Source organism: Mauremys reevesii, linkage group 2 (assembly GCF_016161935.1).
Source record: "Mauremys reevesii isolate NIE-2019 linkage group 2, ASM1616193v1, whole genome shotgun sequence".
Classification (NCBI taxonomy): Eukaryota; Metazoa; Chordata; order Testudines; family Geoemydidae; genus Mauremys; species Mauremys reevesii.
This window is the reverse complement of record NC_052624.1, coordinates 72125865-72149988: the sequence shown is the minus strand read 5'-3', so window position 1 is coordinate 72149988 and position 24124 is coordinate 72125865. Positions and strand designations below refer to the sequence as shown.

General features: G+C 44.3%; 1 protein-coding gene across 9 annotated transcripts in view; it reads right to left on the bottom strand.

The window, feature by feature from the left end:
* Positions 1 to 334: 334 nt before the first annotated feature.
* LRRC3B (leucine rich repeat containing 3B) overlaps positions 335 to 24124 on the bottom strand; it is a 60009-nt gene continuing 36219 nt past the window's right edge. For 7 of the 9 annotated variants that reach the window (XM_039521229.1, XM_039521228.1, XM_039521225.1 and 4 more), the window contains one exon: positions 335 to 1560. In XM_039521229.1, the coding sequence (XP_039377163.1) occupies positions 618 to 1397 (780 nt within the window). In that variant the 5' untranslated portion in view covers positions 1398 to 1560 and the 3' untranslated portion in view covers positions 335 to 617. Of the gene's footprint in view, positions 1561 to 2934; positions 2977 to 13850; positions 13967 to 14367; positions 14480 to 24124 lie in introns of those variants that run through there. The other 2 variants (XM_039521226.1, XM_039521230.1) reach the window with 2 other exon arrangements.

The following is a 24124-nucleotide window of genomic DNA, read 5'->3' as shown; positions in this document are numbered from 1 at the left end:
TTAGCTCAGTTGAAGTGCTATTCAGAGCTCCATCATATCTTCCGTTTCTTAAGCCCACGGGAACTTACTGCCTACCTGCTCTCCCAACCTGCACTCCCCTTTCCTTTTGAAAGGCAAACAACAAAAGGGCTACTATTCATCAGCTCTTCATTTGATTTCCTCCGAGTAAATCAGGAGCAGCCCCTGGCTGTGAACTGGAATTCCCGGGACTTTATGAGTGTTATGACCCATGGTATTACTACTATTTTTATCTCATTAATATTGACAAACTAAACAGGTTTAGTCACTAGACAGATTTCTGATCAATAAATTACTCTGTTTAACATGGTTCAAAGTTAAGCTTTTATTCGGTTTTAAATTAAAAAAATAAATTTTGTTATTAAATGGGTCTAACTAATGTTTACATACTAGTTTACTTGCTTTAGAATACCACCAGAGAAACAATTAACATATACCACCCAAACAAAAACCTTTGTTAGAAAGATCAACAGTGGCATAATTCAGTTAAATTGAAAAAAAAAGTCTCAAATGTTTACAATGAATGTTATAAGTAAACCTCTGGTTTTAGTGCCATCCAAATCTAATTGCCATCTTAAAAGTCAGTTGTATTCAGGATACTATACCACAGTGCTAATGTCATCAGCTTCTTCTGGTTTCTTCTGCCTGCTTGGCAGGGATTTCAAGTACTCAAGGTGCCTTCTTGCATCCTCTTGATTTTGCCGCACATAATAAACTACATAGGATATCACCATGGTGAACCAGCCAAACATGGTGACTAGCATGGCATAATCAGTAGTCTTTTTAGGAAGGTTACAAAGATCTGCATCATTGGCAGCATTGAGGAATGGTCTCCCAGCATGTTCATCTAACACAGAAGTCTTACAGATGACGTTGTTGGCAGTTTCATGGTTGGACGCCATGCTCCTCAGGACCTGCTGCAGAGTACAGTCACAGTGCCAAGGATTGTTTGCAATTCTGGCTCTGGCTTTTAAGTTATTGAAAGCATTTTTGTGCACACTTTGAATCCGGTTGTCGGACAAGTCCAAAGTCTGCAAGGTTTCTGCCACTCCTTTAAAGGCATGTTCATCTATAAATTCAATACCATTTTTGGATAAATTGAGGACTCTCAATTGATGCAAGTCCTTAAAAATTTCATTTGGGATGGATGTTATCTGATTGGAGTCCAAATAAAGTAAGACTGTTTCAGGAGGAAGATCTCTGGGTATTTCCTTGAGATTTGCATTGCTACAACTGACATTTAAACCTCCAGAATGAGAACAAAGGCAGCCTTTTGGGCACATACTGGCAGAATGAAAGCACAGTATCATGAGGACAAAACTTTGTAAGAGCAGACACATGGAGAGGGACCGAGTTAACCACAGGTCTACCAAATGCATGCTGGGATGTCAGCATAATCACACTACCACTTCTCATTTACCCAACAGTGGTGGTAAAAGATTCTGTACAGCCAAAGCGTAGCTTCATTTTCTTCAGCAGAATTAGCAAAAGTGGACTAATAAGTGGACTTCCTCATGGTCAGTATTCGTCTTAAAAATACACCTAAGGAGAGAAGAAAAGGTTCCTTAGATCGTACAATACAATACAAATTAGTTCATTTCAAAGGAAATAAATGTAATCTAACTGAAAAGTATTGCACAATGGCCTATTATCCTATCAGCGCACAGGGGATTTACTCATCTAACTCCTATTAGCATTAATCTCAGTTTAATACTAAAATTGCAGCACATTTTTAAAAAGATAGACCACAACAGTTCTGAACTGCAGAGGTTTGGGTTTAATTTCAGACAATTATTACAAGAAACAGTAGTTTGTTTTTATCACAGACTTACTAAAATAACAGCCATAAAACGTAATTACATTTTCTAAGTTACAATAGAAGGCACATTAACAGGATTTACAGTTCAACACCAGCAACAGTGACAAATAAGGCCAATATTTTTGTAGTTAATGACCTCAAAATGAAATACTTCCTATTTTAAGTCCAAATTAGAGAATTTCCTTGAGGAAACATTTTTCTGAATGAATGCACTCATTATAAAAACAACTGAGACAAATATTGCTGGAAGGCACAATACAAATCCATATTTCATGTGTGTATTTCCCCCCTCAATTCCTTTTTTGCTTCTGAATGTTTTGAGTCTTCTAGTTCACGAAATGTTGCTAGATATTTCTGGAGAGTTCTAAAGAAATAAATTTCGTCTTCCATTTTCTGTCTAAAAAGATTTATTGTATATAAGTAACATACAGAAAACAGCAATAAAGCAAATACAAACAAAAGAGAGACACAGTACCATGTCTGTGCAATAAACAAAAACTCACTCGAGGTATATTATATCCCAACAGAAGATAAGAAAATGATTAATCTCTCTTAAGCCATCTTCAGGGGGGAAAAGATGGAAATATGCAGAAGCGTATTACTTTAAACAGAAACACAAATGCGGACTATGAAATGTTGACCTATGAGGATTCACAGACCACCTCATTATTTCCCCTCGCCGCATTATGCTAAACCATGAATTGCTAACCATTCCAACCCATTTGTTTTTATTCACACACTTTCTAGTCTTTTAGCAGCTCAGACATTTTCAAGCCTTCTGAGTTATATTTACATATACATGATATTTAACATGCAGGGGAGTCCAATGAAAACTGAAATCCATATAGGGAGGGATTTGTGAGATTCCACGGAGAACAGAGGATATCTATATTGCAATCTCTTCTGCCTGCAGTTATGGATCCTGCAGAATCCATAAACTAACCACACTTTCCGGCCGCTCACCACAGCATTGACTCTCTAGATTACTGAATATTTTTAACCCAACACATATGAGTTTTAGTTAACCACTTTGCTGCTGCAGTTACGTCAGGACAAAACACGCCTTCCGGTATTGCTTTGTGTATCAGGTACATTACATGTGAGTATTCCATTGCTGCTTCAGTAGAACATTGGAACTTCTGAAGAATTCCACAGCAGCCTCCAGCAGAATATATCTGCAAGACAATTAAACACATTCACTTTTGCACTAGTGAGCTGGGAAAGGGTTTGCACAAGCCGCTTGTTAACAGAGCTGGCATTTGGGCTCCATGAACAGGAATCTCAGTTTTCATTAAAAGAAAAAAAAAATCTCTCTCTTTTTCTTGCTATGCTAGCCATGAAAATGTAAAATGAAGGGGGGAAAAAAACAACCTCCCCCCCCAAAAAAAACACTAAGGCTGAAGAAAGCAGTAGCTGGGCTCTCAGTCTTCAACGTGAGGCTTGGCAGAACCTAAATGACCAGGCACACACAAACACTTTATGTAAAATAAGTCCATTATGTTTGGAGTGTATCCTTGAGAATCATCTTGCTAAACCTCCCTAAAAACCTTAGGTCAGTCCTGTGCACAATGCTGTTATCATGGAGGGCAGAAAACACTTATGGGCTGGAAAAAAAAATGTGTTTCATTAGCCTGCCCAGAAGAGCTTAGTGCTGATTACAATGTTGAGCCCTTTCTGAGGCTAAGATGGAACAGGGAAGTGCTAACGTTTGCAGCTCCATAGTGTGGGTCTGCCACCTTGCCTGTGGTGGTGGGAGCTGCTGCAAGAGGATCTCTTCTCCACTAGGTTAGCCAGGGCCAGCTCTGGCATTTTTGCCGCCCCAAGCGCAAAAAAACCCAAAACTGCGGCGCAGCTGGAGCGGCAAAGCAAGGGAAAAAAAAAAGTGGGGCGGCCGGAGCCAGAGTGCAGGGGTACTCCCTGCGCTGCAGACGTGCCTCGGCTAGCGGAGGGGTAGGGGAGGAGAAAGAGAAGGGGGGTGGCCAGGGCTTCAGCGGGCTGCCGGGCTTGCTGCAGACTTGGCACTGGCTGGGGCAGACGGAGCGCGCAGCCCGCTCCCAGCAGGGCGCTCCCCTCCTCCGCACCGCCACTCCCTACAGGGCGGCAGATCGGCGAACCAAAAAAAAAAACCAAAAAACAAACAAACAAAAAAAAGCAGCCGTGCCGCCCTAGGATTGGGCAGAATGCCGCCCCGTAGAATCTGCTACCCCAAGCACGAGCTTGCTCAGCTGGTGCCTGGAGCTGGCCCTGAGGTTAGTTAACAACCCCATGGTCCCTGCCAGCTATTCCAGCAGCACATGAGGAGGTGCACAAGCTACTACTGCACTGAGTAACTGCAGCCCTCTTCTCCCCACCAGAGCCTGCTTGCCCAGTTCCAGCTTGGAGCATGAAGAGTTGACACAGGCCCTGCACATTACTAAGGGAAAACCGGCTGCCTTGACCTTCCCTGCCCACCCAGGAGTCAGGGCAGACCCATTTCCCCACCACATAACAGGTAGGAGATTTATATTCCTTCATTTTTTTGTCTCACCATTTGTTGAATTAAAACCTATACAGAGAATTCCCATCACAGCAGTATTTGGGCTCAAATTAAATTCAACAGTGCACAAACATTCTCCAAAACTGGGGAACAGGTGCTGATTCTTAGAATATACCCCACTCTTCACAAAGACCTCACCCCTCACAGAAACAGGAGGATGCCAAAGAAAGAGAACCCTATAAGCAGTGGACACTAACACACACAGTTTCACCATAAACTTGTTCCTTCCTGCCAAGTATTTCTTAATTATTAAAATGACTGTTTCTTCACTCTTTCCTGTGAGGCATACCATGTACCATAAACAACCTACTGCTCATACACTGCAACTTTTTACTAATAAGTAATACTGGAATCCTTACTACAGGAATGCCCAACAGCAATAAAACTCCTCCCTCAAGCTGTTTCAAGTGGCCTGCAGGCATCTCAGTTGCTGATTTCACAGCAACATTAAATATGGTCATTGTCCTCCTCACCAGGGCCTGAGGCTCAGGCAATGCATTTATTAGCCTGTATTGAAATGAGTATTCAGTATATCCTGGTGGGAAAACAAAGCATAAATTGATTGCTAGCATATACCTGGATGTACAGCTACATCAGTGTTTTCCATAACATGTGTTAATATCATTTATGAAAGTGCAAGAATTAACTTTATGAACTGTGAAGCATTTGATAGTTATCAATCCAATGAAAAATAATTTGTCAGACAACAAATGCATGGCACCAAATTTCTAAGATGATGTTACCTGACCACTGTTTAACGAATGCAGAATATTAATTATAATGGGAAGAGTCTGTGAGCAAGACCACTTATATAGCTCTCCAAAAGGATTCCTGCTATGTCTCCATATCTAAGATTCTGAGAGTAGTGTACAGGAAAGTAAGAGGTGAGTGACACATTTCTAAGAGCTGGAGTCCACTCAAGCAAACAGGTTCACAATTGCCATGCTGAACTCTAAGAACACTGATAAGCATCACGGTGCAGAATAGCAGCAAATGTTTCTACCATTCTGCCCCCTGAACTTTACTCTATAGTGACTCTGGCCAGAGTGGTCACAACCGTACAAATTGCAACTTGAGAAATAATGTGATCGTTATTCTAAGCTCAATGTACTCTTGAGATTGCTGACAAAGGTTATGCAGGAGGCTTGTTATGACTACTACTCAATGTGCTAAGACAGGGGTGGGCAAACTTTTTGGCCCGAGGGCCATATTGGGGTTGCAAAACTATATGGAGGGCCGGGTAGGGAAGGCTGTGCTTCCCCAAACAGCATGGCCCCCACCTCCTATCCAACCCCTCCCACTTCCCGCCCCCTTACCGCTCCTCTCAGAACCTCCGACCCATCCATCCCCCCTGCTACTTGTCCCCTAACCGCCCCCTCCTGGGACCCCCCGCCCCTGTCCTCCCCCTTGGATCCCACCCCCTATCCAACCCTCCCTGCTCCCTGTCCCCTGACTGCCCACCCCCTATCCACACCCCTGCCTCCTGACAGGCCCCCCAGGACTCCCATGCCTATCCAACCACCGCCCCCCCAAACCTCTGCTCCATCCAACCACCCCCTGCTTCCCGTCCCCGGGACCTCCTGCCCCTTATCAAGCCCCCTGTTCCCAGCCCCTTTACCATGCTGCTCAGAGCAGCGTGTCTGGCTGCCACGCCACCCGGCAGGAGCCAGACACGCAGCCCCACCGCCCAGAACATTGCCCGTGCGGCGGCGTGGCTGCAGGGGAGGAGGGACAGCAGAGGAGGGAGAGGGGGCTAGCCTCCTCAGCCGGGAGCTCAAGGTCTAGGCAGGACCCGTAGTTTGCCCACCTCTGTGCTAAGATATGCTTGTTTTTAACTTTACATCCTCCACACCTCTTCCCTCACCACTTAACCCCTCATTAGTCCATTTCATCCACCAGTTATGTTCTTTTGTAACCTACTTTGTAAGCTCTTTGGAACACGTACTGACTTTTAAGTATTCTGCACAGTGTCTAGCATTATGGAGTGATGATCTCTGATTGGAGCCTATTGGTGCTACAGAAATACAAATAAACAAGTAATAATAAAGAGAAAGCATTTAATCCAAGTAGCTGACTGATGTAAAGGACATGAATGCCTTAGAAATGTCCTAAACTTATTAATTCTTATTACTTTATTCATACAAAGAATTTTCCACACATTTGTGTTATTCATTATCAGCTAATAAAAGCAACAATCAATCTCAGTGAATGGTATTTCTTAAGAATTAATGACTATCTAGGGATGACAGTCCTTAGCTGTACCTTTTCCTCCCCATTCTCTTCTATACAAATGCTACAAGTCTAAATACTAAGATGGGTGAACTAAACAGCCTGGCATTAAATGAGGACATTGACATAATAGGTCCATCACAGAAACTTGGTGGTATGAGGATAATCAATGGGACCAGTAATACCAGGGTACAAAATATATAGGAAAGACAGAGCAGGTCACATTGCTGGGGGAGTGGCACTGTGAAAAAATGTGAACAAAAGCATAGAGTCAAATAAAGTAAAAATCTTAAATGAATCAAACTATACCACAGAATTTCTATGCTTAAACAATAAGAGTATAGCTGTAGGAATATACTTCTGACCACCTGACCAGGATGGTGACTGATTGTTAAGTGCTCAGGAACATTATAGAGGCTACAAAGGCAGAAAACACAATAATGGGGGATATCAGCTATCCCCGTATTAGCTGGGAACATGTCACCTCAGGAAGGGATGCATAGATAACATTTCTAGCTACCATTAATGACTGCTTCTTGGAGCAGCTAGTCCTGGACTCCAAGGGGAGAAACAATCCTTTATTTAGTCCTAAGTGGAGCACACAGAATGTAGTCCAAGAGGTGAATATAGTGGAACCACTCCGGAAGAGCAACTATAAAGTAATTAAATTTATCATCCTTGTTGGGGGAAAAATGTCAAAGAAACCCACTTTAGCAGCATTTAATTTCAAAAAGGGGAACTAAACAAAAATGAGGAAGGTAGTTAAATAGAAATTAAAAGGAACAGTTACAAGGGTGAAATGCCTGCAAATTGCATGCAGACCATTTAAAAACCACCATAACAAAGGCTCAAACTAAATGAATACCTGCAATAAAAAAGAAAAACAGTACAAGGATCAAAAAATGCCACCATGGCTAAACATAAGAGTAAAAGGGGCAATTAGGGCAAAAAGGCATCCTTTAAAAGCTGGAATTCAAATCCTAGTAAGAAAAATAGAAGGGAATATAAACTCAAGTATAATAAGAAAAGTATAATAAGGCAGGCCAATAAATAATTTAAAGAACAACTAGCTCTGGACACAAAAACTAACAGCAAAAAATTGTTAAAATACATCAGAAGCAAGAAGCTTGACAAATGATCAGTGGGGCCACTAGACATTTGAGGTGCTAAAAGAGCACTCAAAGAAGACCAGGCCATTGCAGAAAAGCTAAATGGATTATATGCATCGGTCTTCACTGCACAGGATCTAAGAGCGATTCCCAGACCTGAGTGTGGTGTTGAGAGGTTGCTTGTGATTATTAGAACTGGGAGCACTGACTGTTGGGAGTCTGACAGGACAGGAAGGAGGAAGGAAGGGGAAGGAGTTGAGGAGGCAGAGTGAGAGTTACAGAGGGTGCAGCAGCAGCTTGGTAAAGAGGTTTCCACTTTAAAAATAAAGTCCTGTTGAAGTTTGTTCGTACCTTGCCTGGTTGATACAACATTTTGGTGACGAGGATGGATCTTCTGCCTCTGAACCCACCTGCACCCTTTCTGCAAAGCCCAGGTGAGCCTCCAATTGCTTTTACTGCCTGTATCCACAACACCTTGCAAGCTACACAGGATGATAAGTGCAAAGCAATGCACATTGAAAAAAATAATCCCAACCATACATACAAATTGATGGGGGTCTAAATTAGCTGTTGCCACTCTAGAAAGATCTTGGAGTCATTGTGGATAGTTCTCTGAAAACATTTGCTAAATGTGCAGTGGCAGTCAAAAAAGCTAACAGAATATTAAAAACCATTAGGAAAGAGATAGATAATAAAACAGAAAACATCATAATGCCTCCATATACATCTATGGTATGCCCACACCTTGAACACTGCATGCTGTTCTGGTCTCCCCATCTCAGAAAATAACATTAGAATTGGAAAAAAGACAGAGAAGGGCAATGAAAATGGTTAGAGGTATGGAACTGCTTTCATTTGAGGAGGGATTAAAAAGACAGACTGTTCAGTTTAGAAAACAGACAATCAGGAGGAAATATGAAAGAGATCTATAAAGTCATGAATGGTATGGCAAAAGTGAAAGTGAATAAGAAAGTGACCTCTGCATATAACGTAAGAACTAGAGGTCACTATGAACTTAAATAGGCAGCAGGTTTAAAACAAACAAAAGAAAGCACTTCTTCACACAATGCAGTGTCAACCTGTGGAACTTGTTGCCGGGGATAGGTTGTGAAGGCCAAAACTACAATGTGAGCTGGTAACATGGCTGTGATTTCAAAAATTACTAATGATCATCTCATGTCTGTTGAGATTAGGGAGACCAGACAGCACATGTGAAAAATTGGGACGGGGGTGGGAGGGTAATAGGAGCCTATATAAGAAAAAGATCCAAAAATCGGGACTGTCCCTATAAAATTGGGACATCTGGTCACCCTAGTTGAGATCCTCTACAAAGTAATAAGTAGTTAAATCTAACAACTGATAAACTAAAACAATTGCAAATGAAAACTCACAGTGTACTTAAGAGGCAGCCTAGAATCAGGAGTGCACTGAAACACTCATTTTGGTCTTGTCTCAAACTTGCTAGTTCCTTAGGTGATGAGCACCTAAATTGCTGGGGCCAGGTAAATTAAAATTAATTGAAAGAGAGAAGTAAAATACACCCTTCTGGTGGGCTGGCCTGGAGAAGCAGCTTTATCTTCTACTGGAGCTCCAGAGGAGCTCTGAAGGTAAAGCAAGAACACAGCATAAGAAATTAGATTCTGGTCTTCAGTCTGGAGGGTACTGGCAACCTTAGCTTTCAGTGCAGCTTTCACTGGTGATGGGGTCACCAAACATATTATTATTATTTATTTATATTACCGTAGTGTCTAGAAGCCCTAGTCATGTACCAGGTTCCCATTGTACTATGCACTGTACTAACAGAACAAAGTGGCGGTCCCTGCCCTCAGGAGCTTACAATCTAAATATAAGACAAGAGACAACAGATGGATATAGATGGACAGGGGGATACAAGGAATCAACATATTAGCCAGTGATCTCAGTACACCAGCAGCCTCACCGTTGTCAAGATTTTGTAGGCATTAAGGCAAAGGAGAGATTTAAGGAAGGATCTAAAGGTGTATAATGAGATCATTTTGCAGATGTTTGCAGGGAGCACCTCCCAAAGATATGGGGCAGCATGGGAGAAAGCACACAGGTACTTTTTTGAAAATTTAGCAAGTGGGCAATGGAGTCTGACATCACGGGCTGTTTCTAGATGAGCATCAACAGCGAAGGAGAGAGATGACAGTTGTGCCATCAGCTAGGTCGGGTGGGGATTGACCACAAGTGCATGGCTGCCTTGGAGGCAGGTAATCAGTAGTACTACTATATAGGGCAATCTTGAGAGAGATGCCAAGAGATGCTTAGAAGGTGCTAAGTGCCCTAAGCTCCCAAATGAAAGTCTATGACAATAGAGTATTTTCAGCAGCTTACAGAACTAAGCCCTTATGCAGTTAGAAAAATCATGAATAAAAGCCAACAGCAAATGAGGTAGGAGAGATAAAGTTCAGGAGAGATCACTGATTCAATGAATAATAGAAATGTCATGATTAATCAGTGTGAGCCTGAACTTAATTACATAACAGATTCATTATCTAATGATATACCTAATGTACCCACACCATAATATTCTCTTAATACAGGACTTGAAATGTCAATGGACATTCTCAGCTCTTCAAGACTTCCATTATAAATATCTTTTTAACACTACATACTTGTCCACTAAACATTTTTGGTTATAGATGTATCTGTTATAAGAAACAGTTAATAGATCATTGGGTATGAATACTATTTCTTAACAATTATGCAGTAATAAAAAAATAGTTAAGGAGAGCCTGCATGAACATTTTAAACTATAATTACTTTCTGATAGCAAGATCACTGAATGTATTGCTCCTGAACAGGTTAACAGCTTACTTAATTATACTGTGTGGGCAAGTGAATCAGCACTTTTAGACTGATGGGTTGGGTTCATGTTAAAAACGTATTTGACTTTTCTTCTTTTTCCTCTTGAAGTCAGAAATTATTTTATAACTCTGAACTGACAAAAAATTGTGTGAAGCAAATACAAGAAAAGCTCAGTATGGGGAAAAAAGTAATTACCTCTTTCTTCCAGGCTTTGTATGTTGCTTCTAATCTTGGCAGTGTTTTGTGGAAAACACATAGGTCAGAATGAGAATTGGTTTTAATGGGAGAAGCACAATAAAAAACAAAAACAAAAAACCCACCAACCAACCAAAACAGCTGCCCAGGGTTGCTGTTAGGGATCTTTGAATCCTGGCAAAGATCGAAAAGGGCTTTAATTGATTGTTTTGCTGCTACCATCCTTTACTTTGTAAGCTATTCAGCGATATCTACCTTTTCCTGATTCTCTCCTGTATCTCTTTCTTATGGTTTAGATCAGGGGTGACCAACCTGAGCCTACGAAGGCGCCAGAATTTACCAATGTACGTTGCCAAAGAGCCACAGTAATACATGAGCAGCCCCCACATCAGTTCTCCCACCATGCTCCCAGTGCCTCCCACCCACCAGCAGCCCGCCAATCAGCACCTCCCCCTCCCTCCCAATCAGCTGTTTCATGGGGTGCAAGAGGCTCTGGAGGGGAATGGGGAGGAGTGAGGGCTCAGGGGAGGGGGCAGGAATGGGTGGAGTGGGGGTAGGGCCTGTGGAAGAGCCAGGGGTTGAGCAGTGAGCACCTCCTGGCACACTGGAAAGCTGTAACTCCAGGCCCAGAGTCGGTGCCTATACAAGGAGCCGCAAATTAACTTCTGAAGAACCGCATGTGTCTCCAGAGCCACAGGTTGGCCACCCCTGGTTTAGGTGGACCATAACAGGCTAATCATCTCTCTTATATCTCCCACAAGCAATATATTCAATAGATAAATAAACATAAGCAAGATTTCATATGCAATTTGACATAAGAGTGGAAATATTATGCAAGGTGAATTTTTAATACAAATTGAACTCTCACTAACTAGGTTTTACAAGTGTAACTCTTTAATTACCAGGATAAATTTTCGGACACTTCAGCAATTACTCATGAAACAGACTCTAAAAACAGGCTTTCATTATGTTCAGTCACATCAGTAGGGTTCTTTCAGGTGATGGAGAAATGGCCCATTATTAACAGTGATTATAAGTGAGTTTTCTGTTCCCATCTCAACTGCTTCGGAGGACAGTTTCATTACTGTAGTGTAGATGAGACAAAAACATTTTCAGTACCACTACAGAAGTCGAGACTATGAGGTCTCTGTGACAGGTTCGGTCACAGAGACCCCCTTGAGGCTGTCACCTGACGTGCTGAGATTCTCTCTGAGCCCGTTTTCCACTGCCAGCCTGGGACTCCAGAACCCTGCCTTGTTGAGCTAGACACGCTAGTCTGCTGCAACAGAGACCCAGGTCTGGTCCACGCCCTCAAAGCTGCAGGCTTTAACTGAAAACCACTCAGCAAGTCACCTACCTCCAGCACCCAAATACATATGCCCCGACTCTGTGGGTGCTCTGGGGCTGGAGCACCCAGGGGGGAAAAATTAGTGGATGCTCTGTATCTACAGGCCGCCAAGCTGCCCTCCCTCCCCGACCACCTCCTCCTCTGCCTCCGCCCCCCCCCATCCGAGCACACTGCATCCCTGCTCCTCAGCCTATCTCCCAGCTCTTCCTGCCACCACCAAACAGCTGTTTGGGGGCTCCAGGAGGGAGGGGGAGGAGCAGGAACATGGCACACTCACGGGAGGAGGCAGGGAAGATGCGGGGTCGGGGATATGGGGAAGGAGTCAGACTAGGGGCAGGGAGGGGTGGAGACTTTGGGGAAGGGGTTGGAATGGGGGCATGGCAGGGGTGGAGACTCATGGAAGGGGTGGAGTCAGGGCAGGGCCGGGGACAAGGGGGAGGTCAAGCACCCACTAGCGGTAACAGAAATCAGCACCTATGCCCAGACACCGAGTTTCCACTGGGATCCAAACCCCAAATAAATCTGTTTTACTCTGTATAATGATTATACAGGGTAACCTCATAAATTGTCCGCCTTCTATAACACTGATAGAGATACACAGAGCTGTTTGCTCCCCCAGGAATTAATCACTTACTCTGGGTTTACTAATAAACAAAAGTGATTTTATTAAGTATAAAAAGTAGGATTTAAGTGGTTTCAAGTAATAACAGACAGAACAAAGTAAGTTACCAAGCTAAATAAAACAAAACACTAAAGTCTCAGCCTAATACATTTAAGAAACTGAATAAAGGTAAAGCTCACCCTCAGAGATGTTCCAATAAGTTTCTTTCACAGACTAGATTCCTTCTTAGTCTGGGCACAAGCCTTTCCCCTGGTACAGTTCTTGTTAGTTCCAGCTCAGGTGGTAACTAGGGGTTCTCTCATGACTGCACCCCTGCTTTGTTTTGTTCCACTCCCTTTTATAGCTTTGGCACAAGGTGGAAATCTTTTGTCTCTCTGGGTCCCCACCCTTCCTTTTAAAAGGAAAAGCACCAGGTTTAAGATGGATTCCAGTACCAGGTGACATGGTCACATGTCCTGTGAGACCCCAAGTCTCTATTCTTTCCAGCCTGACTCACAGGAAGGCTTACAAGTAAACAGAGCCATTTACAACTAATTATTCTAGTTAATGAGAGCTATTAAAATCCTAAGCCACCAATAATGGCGCACACTTTGCATAATTACAATAGAACATGAGAGTAATATTTCATGTATCTGAAACTAGAAATAAGAATGATACATTCATACATAGGATGAACACACTCAGTAGATTACAAATCTTATAATGATACCTTACAAGAGACCTTTTGCATGAAGCATATTCCAGTTACATCATATTCACCCTTATTAAACATATTTCCATAAAACATATGGAATGCAACATCACAATCTCAATCACATTTTCTGTAACAATGTGGAAAAAGATTTTGTCCCAGCAATTAAACCCTTTTCAGCAGCATTCTTTAGGTCCATTTACCCTAGAAAAATGACAAACTCCTGAAACAATTTTTTCTAGGGTAGATGAACCCAAATACCAGTTCCACTCTCAAGACTGGTTCTGAGCTGGAAGTATCTGGGATAGCTAGCCACTGAAGCAGGTTTCAGAAGGATCCAATAAACATTTTAGACATAAAAGGTCAACTTCACATATTTGCTTAGCTACTTCTCCTACATGATACAGGAACAAACGCCAAACTGAAAGAAACAAACGGTTCACTTAATCAATACCTAGTTTTATATTGGTCAATGGTGGATGCTTCAGGAAATGCATAAGTCCTCCCATAATGCACTTAATTCTGCAAAACCATATCATGAAAAATGTCTTCTTGACTTCAGATGGTGATCTGTGTATACATAAGCATTGATAGTCCTTGCAATTTCATCCTAGCTAGTGACTGCAGATGCTGTTCTTGTTCATATAAATATCTAACTCTTTTTCCAAAATATGTGGTGAGAAAGGTATTGTCCCAAACAGATGACTCTGTTACTATATTTCCCTATGAAGAGAAATGAGAACCAAATTGTCTAGAGAGCATTATCTCATTTTTAAAGGCACTCATTCCCTTCTTCATCCTGTCATGTTCAGGCCTACCCAAGCCCCTTCCAAATGCTACAGAATCTTATTAGACAGTGAACAGGCTACAGTAAAGACTTGTACAGTTCCATGTCTGGTTAAACTAGGGGACTCGGCATGACCATCTTTTAAGAATGTATTTAAATGTGTTATTGATCAATTTCACCTAACCATGCCATGGTCTCTTCTCTTGAAGGTCAGTGTCCAGATCATCATGCAGCCACTACACCCAGGCTTCCTCAGACACCATCCACAGTGGAAAGGAAGGCAAACAAGGTAAAACATATACAAGTAAAATGAGACAGGAAGAATAATGAGGTATAGTCTATGTTTAAGCATTTGCTAGCCTAGTTAGCACAATATTTATAAAGTGGGACTATTTGAAAAAAGCAATGAACAGCACGTATCAGTTACTTCACTGACACAGGAGAAGAAAATCAGAAAAAGCATCATTATAATTAGGCTGGGGAAGCTGTGCTGATAAAGTCAGTAAGGCAGCCATCAGCCCGCCAACCTGAAGGGAATATTCAGCAAGGAACACAGTAGTGACTATATAAAACTGACTATTGCATAACAAAGCTTCCGGAAAGCAGATCGAACAGTCTACTTCAAGATTTCCAAACATGGGGGAATTGGCATAGGCCCAGTGTAATAGACCCCACTGTAGAAAGCGTGACTGGGGAAAAAGGAAGCATGGTCAGGAGCTGTAACATCTACCCAATCCCTGGCCACCATGATGGCGACTGATACCAGTCAGTGCAACTGAAAGCAAATAAGGGTTGTTGTGACAATTGGGCCTACAAATTTACCCCAACTATGAACTCAGCTGTAAAAAGAATGTAAAAGTTCATAAGATGTTATAATAACCTATAACTACAAATATTGATGGGAAAAAGAACAAAAGGGAGGCAGAATAACTGAATTAGATTATCCTATTAAATAACTGCTTGTTAATTATGCTTGTTAAAAAGTGAAGTCAGAAGTTAATGAGCCAAAATTAGTATGTCAGATAGATATTAGCCCTAACTGGAAATCAAAATAATGAAGGGACGGCTACTCCACCCATCACTCCTTTTTTGGGGCCTTAAAAGAAAACAGTTTTTAATCGAGAAAGTACATATGGAGGCTACAAATTGTTGGGCTCAACGGGTAGTGATCAACGGGTCCATGTCTAGCTGGCAGCCGGTATCAAGCAGAGTGCCCCAAGGGTCGGTCCTGGGGCCGCATTGTTCAATAGCTTCATTAATGATCTGGAGGATGGCGTGGACTGCACTCTCAGCAACTTTGCAGATAACACTAAACTGGAAGGAGTGGTAGATATGCTGGAGGGTAGAGACAGGATACAGAGGGACCCAGACAAATTAGAGCAGTGTTCCCAAACTTTAACAATCTGTGAACCCCTTTCACTAAAATGTCAAGTCTCACAAACCCCCTCCTAAAAATGAGTATATCCAGGGATTTTCTCCTTTACCTGAGTATAAATTATAAAAGCAGTGATCTTGGAAAAATAAAATTTGTTTTTATGACATGCTTATTACACTTTATTATTATTAATCATTACCGTATTTTTATTACATTATGAAAACGGCAACACTCTTCCAAGATCTCACTTTTGTAGCTTGTATCACTTTGAATAAGCCTGTTATAAGACAAGGCTCCTATGTTTCATCAAGGAGTATCAGATGTGAAACTGCATGAAGGTATTTAAGAAATCAACTCAAAGAGTTTCTCCTACACAAGCATTCAGGTATTGAGTAGTCCAGACAAACAACGCACGTTACAACAAAGCTTAAACTTGTTCTTCATAATAATTTTAAAAACAATACTAGCTGTCTATTTAATTTTAAAAACAGCAAAAAATATCCACCTCTGTTTCCATTTCTTATAAGAAGTCTTAAAGTTTAAATCTCCTCGGTGTGATAGATATGCTTGCTTTGATCTGCTTAGCTCTTGGAAGTCCAGGGGCTCCGGGTTGCTGGCCCCGTGCTGCCTGGGGTACCTAGGGACAGCTCTGTCCACCATTAGGGATTTTTCCCCCCCAAGAGTCCCCTGTAATATTTCATGAACCCCCAGGGGTTCACAAACTCCAGTTTGGGAACCACTGAATTCGAGGATTGGGCCAAAAGAAATATGATGAGGTTCAACAAGGACAAGTGCAGAGTCCTGCACTTAGGACGGAAGAATCCCATGCACTGTTACAGACTAGGGACCGAATGGCTGGGCAGCAGTTCTGCAGAAAAGGACCTAGGGGTTACAGTGGATGAGAAGCTGGATATGAGTCAACAGTGTGCTCATGTTGCCAAGAAGGCTAATGGCATTTTGGGCTATATAAGTAGGGGCATTGCCAGCAGATTGAGGGACGTGATCATTCCCCTCTATTCTGCATTGGTGGGGAGTACTGTGTCCAGTTTTGGGCCCCACATTACAAGAAGAGTGTGGAAAAATTGGAAAGAATCCAGCGGAGGGCAACAAAAATGACTAGGGAGCTGGAGCACATGACTTATGAGGAGAGGCTGAGGGAACTGGGATTGTTTAGTCTGCAGAAGAGAAGAATGAGGGGGGATTTAATAGCTGCTTTCAACTACACCTCTACCCAGATATAATGCGATGTAATATAACACGAATTCGGCTATAATGCAGTAAAGCAGCGCTCCGGCAGATCAAAGCAAGTTCAATGTAATGCAGTTTCACCTATAATGCGGTAAGATTTTTTGGCTCCCAAGGACAGCGTTATATCGAGGTAGAGGTATACCTGCAAGGGGGTTCCAAAGAGGATGGATCTGGACTGTTCTCAGTGGTAGCAGATGACAGAACAAGGAGTAATGGTCTCAAGTTGCAGTGGGATGACAGGTATTATCATATTTCATACCATTGAAGACACTATCAAACAAGACGGTTTTTCCTTTTAAAAACTGTGTACAACTAAAGGGAAAAGGAACAAGAAATGTTGTTAAAATGAAAGACTTACTTAATACTTTACTTTTCAAATCCTTTAACTCTTTTTTCCTTCTTTTCTGTGTCTTTAATAAAAGGTTTAAAAGGATTTTTAATGGTGTGTTTGCCATGGCGCTAATCAGGTCGAGGTCTCTGTATACCAAACCACAGACCTTGTTTAATATTATTTAATGTTGGACAGTGACTGGGTTATGTTAACACCTTTAGCCCACATATTCCATCTACATTAGTACAACACGGTATGTCTACACTGCTCTGGGAGTGAGTCTCCCAGCACCAGTAGAAAGGGCCCACTTAGTGATAGCAGTACAGACACTGCAGCTCAGACTCCCAAGTCCACCTAATCCCATGAGTCTGAACTGGGATGGCTAGTCTCCGCCACAGCACATCCACATTGCTATTTTGAGCACACTAACGCAAGTCTGTCTCCTCAGCCTGGGTGGCTCGCTCCCATGTGCAGAGCTGACATACCCTCTAGGTTAATTGCACCTCAAGACCAGCCCCCTCACAGATTTGGATGAAGAGAAAGGGCCAAAAAGGTGGCTTAAAGCCATTTTTGTACTTCCCCCCCTTCTGATCTGGTCCTATATCATAGTTAAATCATTATGTTAATTAAAAGAAGGCTAAAGCATAAAAAAAGAACAAAAACTCAAGGTATATAATGATAATTTTTGAAATAAGGAATCTAGAAGTAAAGAAACCAGGAGGGCAGAGACTGTAACTAAACAAACATGGGGATTACACCCAGGAAGATCAGGCCATAAACCAAATATTAAAAAATGAATAAATTCCCTTGGCAGTCCCTGTCTATGATCTTCTGCTAATCTGAAGAAATATGAAAGAAAGAGAAGGGTTGCCAATTATACAAGTATAAAAGGGGGCAGCACTTCAGGCCTGGTCTACACTACGTGTTTATACCGAATTTAGCGTTAAACCGATTTAACGCTGCACCCGTCCACACAACGAAGCCCTTTATATCGATTTAAAGGGCTCTTAAAACCGATTTCTGTACTCCTCCCCAACGAGGGAAGTAGCGCTGAAATCAGTATTGCCATGTCAGATTAGGGTTAGTGTGGCCGCAATTCGACGGTATTGGCCTCTGGGCAGTATCCCACAGTGCACCATTGTGACTGCTCTGGAAAGCCATCTGAACTCGGATGCACTGACCAGGTAGACAGGAAAAGCCCTGCGAACTTTTGAATTTCATTTCCTGTTTGCCCAGCGTGGAGCGCTGATCAGCACGGACTGTACGGGAGATACTGGATCTGATCGCTTTATGGGGAGACCAATCTGTTCTATCAGTGCTCTGTTTCAGAAGACGAAATGCCAAAGCATTTGAAAAAAATCTCCAGACAGAGGCCACAGCAGGGACTCCACACAGTGCTGCGTGACAAGCGTAACAGAAAGCCAAAGAATCAAATGGACGCTCATGGAGGGAGGGAGGGAGGGAGGGAGGGGGGACTGAGGACTCCAGCTATCCCACAGTCCCCGCAGTCTCTGAAAAGCATTTGCATTCTTGGCTGAGCTCCCAATGCCTGAAGGATCAAAAACACTGTCCCGGGTGGTTCAGGGTATATCTCATCAATTTACCCCCCTCCCTCCCGTGAAAGAAAAGGGAAAAAAAATCATTTCTCGCCTTTTTTCAATGTCACCGTATGTCTACTGCATGCTGCTGGTAGACGCGGTGCTGCGGCGCTGAACAGCAGCATCCCCTCCCCTTCCTTTCCTGATGGCAGACGACACAAAATGGTGGAAAACCGTCCTCTTCATCCTGTGAGTGCTCCTGTCTGGCCTCAGTGAGGTCGGGCGGGGCACCTGGGCAACAATGGGAATGACTCCTGGTCATTCCCGGCAGATGGTGCAAAATGACTGATAACCGTCATCACCAATTTCCAATTGCAGACGGTGCTATAGCTGGTAACCGTCTCTGCTACCTTGCAAAGGCAAATGAATGCTGCTGTGTAGCACTGCAGTACCGCGTCTGTCAGCAGCATCCAGTACACATATGGTGACAGTGACAAAAGGCTAAACGGGCTGCATGGTTGCCATGCTATGGCGTCTGCCAGGGCAATCCAGGGCAAAAGGGCACAAAATGATTGTCTCCCGTTGCTGTCACGGAGGAAGGACTGAGTGACGACATTTACCCAGAATCACCCGCAACACTGTTTTTGCATTGGGATCTCAACCCAGAATTCCAATGGGCGGGGGAGACTGCGGGAACTATGGGATAGCTACGGGATAGCTACCCACAGTGCAACGCTCCGGAAATTGACGTTAGCCTTGGTACATGGATGCAGACCGCCGAAATAATGTGCTTAGTGTGGCCGCGTGCACTCGACTTTATACAATCTGTTTTAAAAAAACGGTTCATGTAAAATCGGAATAATCCCATAGTGTAGACATACCCTCAGAACAAGACATTATCAGGCAGCAACATAGCCCTACATTGAAGGCTATGTTAGCTGTGTGATGAGGGTCTCAAAGAACCAAAAGGCATATCAGACTAGAATCAGCCAGTAAATAATAGCAAGAAATTAAACTGGAGAATTAGAAAATTTCCAAATGATACCCCTAAAATTTACTTAAAGGCTTGGTTTCTGGATAATCAGAGCCCTCAAATTTCCATTTTAAAAAAAATATTTTTGCCTTTAAAATTCTTGAAAGCAATATAAAATAATGTGGATTAAAACAAAATAACCATGAGCACAGATTATGAGATCAATAAGCAATTCAGCAATTTTAAGATGACATTCTAATGACCTTCCAAAATAAAAAGACAACAGAATGTGTTAAATGAAAACCTTAGAAGATACTGTGCCAAGTAATCTTGAGCAGTGTAGTGGGCCGGTGTGGCTCCCCTCCTCCCCGGAGAGGGTTGAACCCCGGACACAGGAAGGGGCAGGGCTACAGCGTGGTGAGCCCGCCCCTCAGAGAGTCAGACGGCGACCCGGAAGGATAAAAGCCGGGCCTTCCAGCCCAGTCAGTGCCCAGCCACCGGGGAGAGCAGACCTGTCTGAGGGAGCTCCTGACGGAGGAACCGCTGGAGCCCCGGGCAGCTGCCTGGACTGGCCGGAGAGCACCCTACCCCGCTACTGGGAAGACCTGCCGGAGCTTCCCCGCACCACCTACGACGAGGAGCCAGTAGGAGCTTCCCCGCTACCGTGCTGTTACCCCGAGGAAACCCCGGAGCAGGATTGGCCGGACTTCCCCGCGGAACTACCCGATCTACCCCCCAGCCCGGGTTGTGAGGAACCCATGCAGTGGGACTTCCCGGGACCAGACGCCGTGGACCAGGTAGGACAAGAGGGGGATATTGGAAGTGGCCCGGGGGCAGCCGACCTCAGTCAGGCTACTGATCAGACAATACCCATGTCAGTGTGTTGCGGTCAGGATCCCCACTGACCATCAGCGGTAACGACCGCTGCCTAGGGCCCCGGGCCGGGACACAGTGGAGTGGGTGGGCCTGTGTCCCCCCTGCTACCCCACTCACGGGTGGCAGTTATCCCCCTCACCCGATTGCCCAGCCTGCTGCAAGAGGCCTGAGCTCCTGTACTGTTCACTGCTCAGCCTGCTGCAAGAGGCCTGAGCTCCTGTACTGTTTACTGCTCAGCCTGCTACAAGAGGCCTGAGCTCTCCTTGTACTGCTTGCAGCCCAGCCCCTGCACCAGAGGGCCTGGACCTTTTCTAGACTGTTTGCAGCCCAGCCCCTGAACCAGAGGGCCCGGGCCTTTTCCAGACTGTTTGCAGCACAGCCCCTGCACCAGAGGGCCTGGGCCTTACCTAGACTGTTTGCTGCCCAGCCCCTGCACCAGAGGGCCTGGGCCTTTCCTAGACTGTTGGTACTGTTTGCAGCTCAGCCTTGCAGCAAAAGGCCTGAGCCCCAACTGACTCTGGCCTGGTCTACACTAGGCGTTTAAACCGGTTTTAGGAGCGTAAAACCGATTTAACGCCACACCCGTCCACACTGAGAGGCCCTTTATATCGGTATAAAGGGCTCTTTAAACCGGTTTCTGTACTCCTCCCTAACGAGAGGAGTAGCGCTAGTATCGGAATTACCATATCGGATTAGGGTTAGTGTGGCCGCAGATCGACGGTATTGGCCTCTGGGCGGTATCCCACAGTGCACCACTGACCGCTCTGGACAGCAATCTGAACTCGGATGCAGTGGCCAGGTAGACAGGAAAAGCCCTGCGAACTTTTGAATATTTCCTGTTTGCCTAGCGTGGAGCTCAGATCAGCACGTGTGGCGATGCAGTTAAAAATCAAAATAAAGAAAGAGCTCCCGCATGGACCATGCGGATGTGATCGCTGTAAGGGCAGGCAAATCTGTTCCATCAGCGCTCCGTTACAGAAGACGAAATTCAAAATCATTTTTAAAAAATCTCCAGACAGACGCCATAGCAGGGACTCAGCGCACTGCTGCGTGACAAGCTTAACGGAAAGCCAAAGAATCAAATGGACGCTCATGGACTGGAGGACTCAAGCTATCCCACAGTTCCTGCAGTCTCCGCAAAGTATTTGCATTCATGGCTGAGCTCCAAATGCTTCTAGGGTCAAACACAGTGTCCACGGTGGGTCAGGGCATAGCTTGGCAATTTCCCCCCCCCCACCCCCACCCCCAGAAGTGAAAGGGAAAACAATCCTCTCTTGACTCTTTAACATGTCACCCTATCTTTACTGAATGCTGCAGATAGACCCGATGCTGCAGCACTCAACACCAACATCCTTGCTCCTCCCCGCCCTGGGTGGCTGATGGTGCAAAACGACTGGTAGCCGTCCTCATCATCAGCCTATTGGCACATGGGGCAGTGCAAAAGGACTGGTAACCATGCAGACTAGCATCGGTGAGGTCTATCAAGGGTGCCTGGCCCTAATTTTTCCTGGTAGATGGTGCAGTATGGCTGATAACCATCGTCATCATAGCAACAGGGGGCTGAGCTCTGTCAGCCCCCACCCTTCATGTGTAAAAAAAAGATTCAATTGCCCCTGGACTAGCAGAGGGATGCTGGGCTCCTCTCCTCCACACTCCTTACTGTCCTGTCTGGACTATCATAGCAGCTGGAGGCTGCCTTCCACTCATTTCTCACTAACAAGTCAGTGTGTCTTATTCCTGCATTCTTTATTACTTCATCACACAAGTGGGGGGACAATGCTACAGTAGCCCAGGAAGGCTGGGGGAAGAATGGAATCAACAGGTGGGGTTGTTGCAGGAGCACCCCCTGTGAATAGAATACAGCTCATAATTTCTGCAGGATCTGACACAGAGCAGCTGTGCTCTCTGATACAGTGGTTCTCTAGTACACTTGCCCATATTCTAGGCAGGACTGATTCTATTTTTAGATACCAAAAAGGAGGGATTGACTCTGGGAGTCATTCCCAATTTTGGCTTTTGCGCCCCTGGCTAAGAGCAGCCAGGAGCACTTATGACAGCAACAGATGGTGCAAAACGACTGGTAGCCATGATCATCTTTTTACCAATTTATGGATTCGTAGATGGTGCAGTATGGCTGGTAACCATCTCTGCTGTCATGCAAAAGCAAAAGCATGCTGCTGTGTAGCGCTGCTGAATCGCCTCTGTGAGCGGCATCTAGTACACATACGGTGGCAGTCACAAAAGGCAAAACAGGCTCCATGATTGCCATGCTATGGCATCTGCCAGGGCAATCCAGGGAAAAAAGGCGCGAAATGCTTGTCTGCCATTGCTTTCCCAGAGGAAGGAGTGACTGACGACATTTACCCAGAACCACCCGCGACAATGATTTTTGCCCCATCAGGCACTGGGATCTCAACCCGGAAATTCCAAGGGGCGGGGGAGGCTGCGGGAACTATGGGATAGCTACAGAATAGCTACCCACAGTGCAACGCTCCAGAAGTCGATGCTAGCCTCGGACCGTGGACGCACACCACCGATTTAATGTGTTTAGTGTGGCCGCGCGCACTCGATTTTATACAATCTGTTTTACAAAACAGATAGCCATAGCCTCTGTTAACTGTTCTGAAGTTACTTCCACTGTCATGGAATGAGCAATTAAGAGAACAAAAAGCATCCATCTTTTCTCACACACACACCATAATTTGCACACGCTTGTGATAAGAAAAGGTATCACACATCTGTACAATTTGTCATATACCTCTGTTCACACCATCTCCCATGGATTTACCCTACCATTCCAATCTCCTGAGCAGCTTCAAATAACTGCTACTTCTTTACAATCAGCATGCCAAAGAAATGATTCTTTTTCCTCTGAAATTATCTCGGAGTGCGAGGGCCAGCAAGATTCAGCCCTGGGCCAGTAGCAGTTTTTTCTTTATCTAAATATGTCACAGCTTTAAAGTTGAATACCGGATAGCCTTGCAGGGTTAGAAATGAGAGGATGCACAGTCTGACCCCTACACTCACTTCTAGCTCTGAAGGCTGCTGTAAAACTGCAGCTACCAATGGCACCAAGAAGTGATTGCTGCAGCAGAAGATCACTGAAGCACAGACCATGTTCCCCTTTCCCCAGCCCTGCTTTCTGCACAGGTGGCCAAAATGAAGGATAGAGCTGCAATAGTGCTGTTGCTCTGTTTCACCTGAGGCTCTCCTAATGAAGTGAGACTCTACCAGTCACCAGACAAGATGGCTTTAATGTCACTTTGTGCTAGCAGTGCGTCACAGATTACTAGATCTTAAGGCCAGGGGGGACCATTAGATTATCTAGTCTGATGGCCTGTACAATACAGAACATTTAATTTTACCCAGTTCCCCCTTGTAATGGGTTGCACGCCGCACCCTGTTGGATTTGGCCCCTTGGCCCCACTCCTTGAAGACTCAGGGACGCTCCCAGCTGGTGCAACCCCCGTGATCTTTATTTTGTGTCCATTTCCCACCATCAGTTTCCCACTATTTACAGGCTATTTACACGGCTTGGCCTCACACAGGCCTGACCAGCAACAGACTATTAGGCTCCTTCCTCCCTCTGAGCCTGACCTT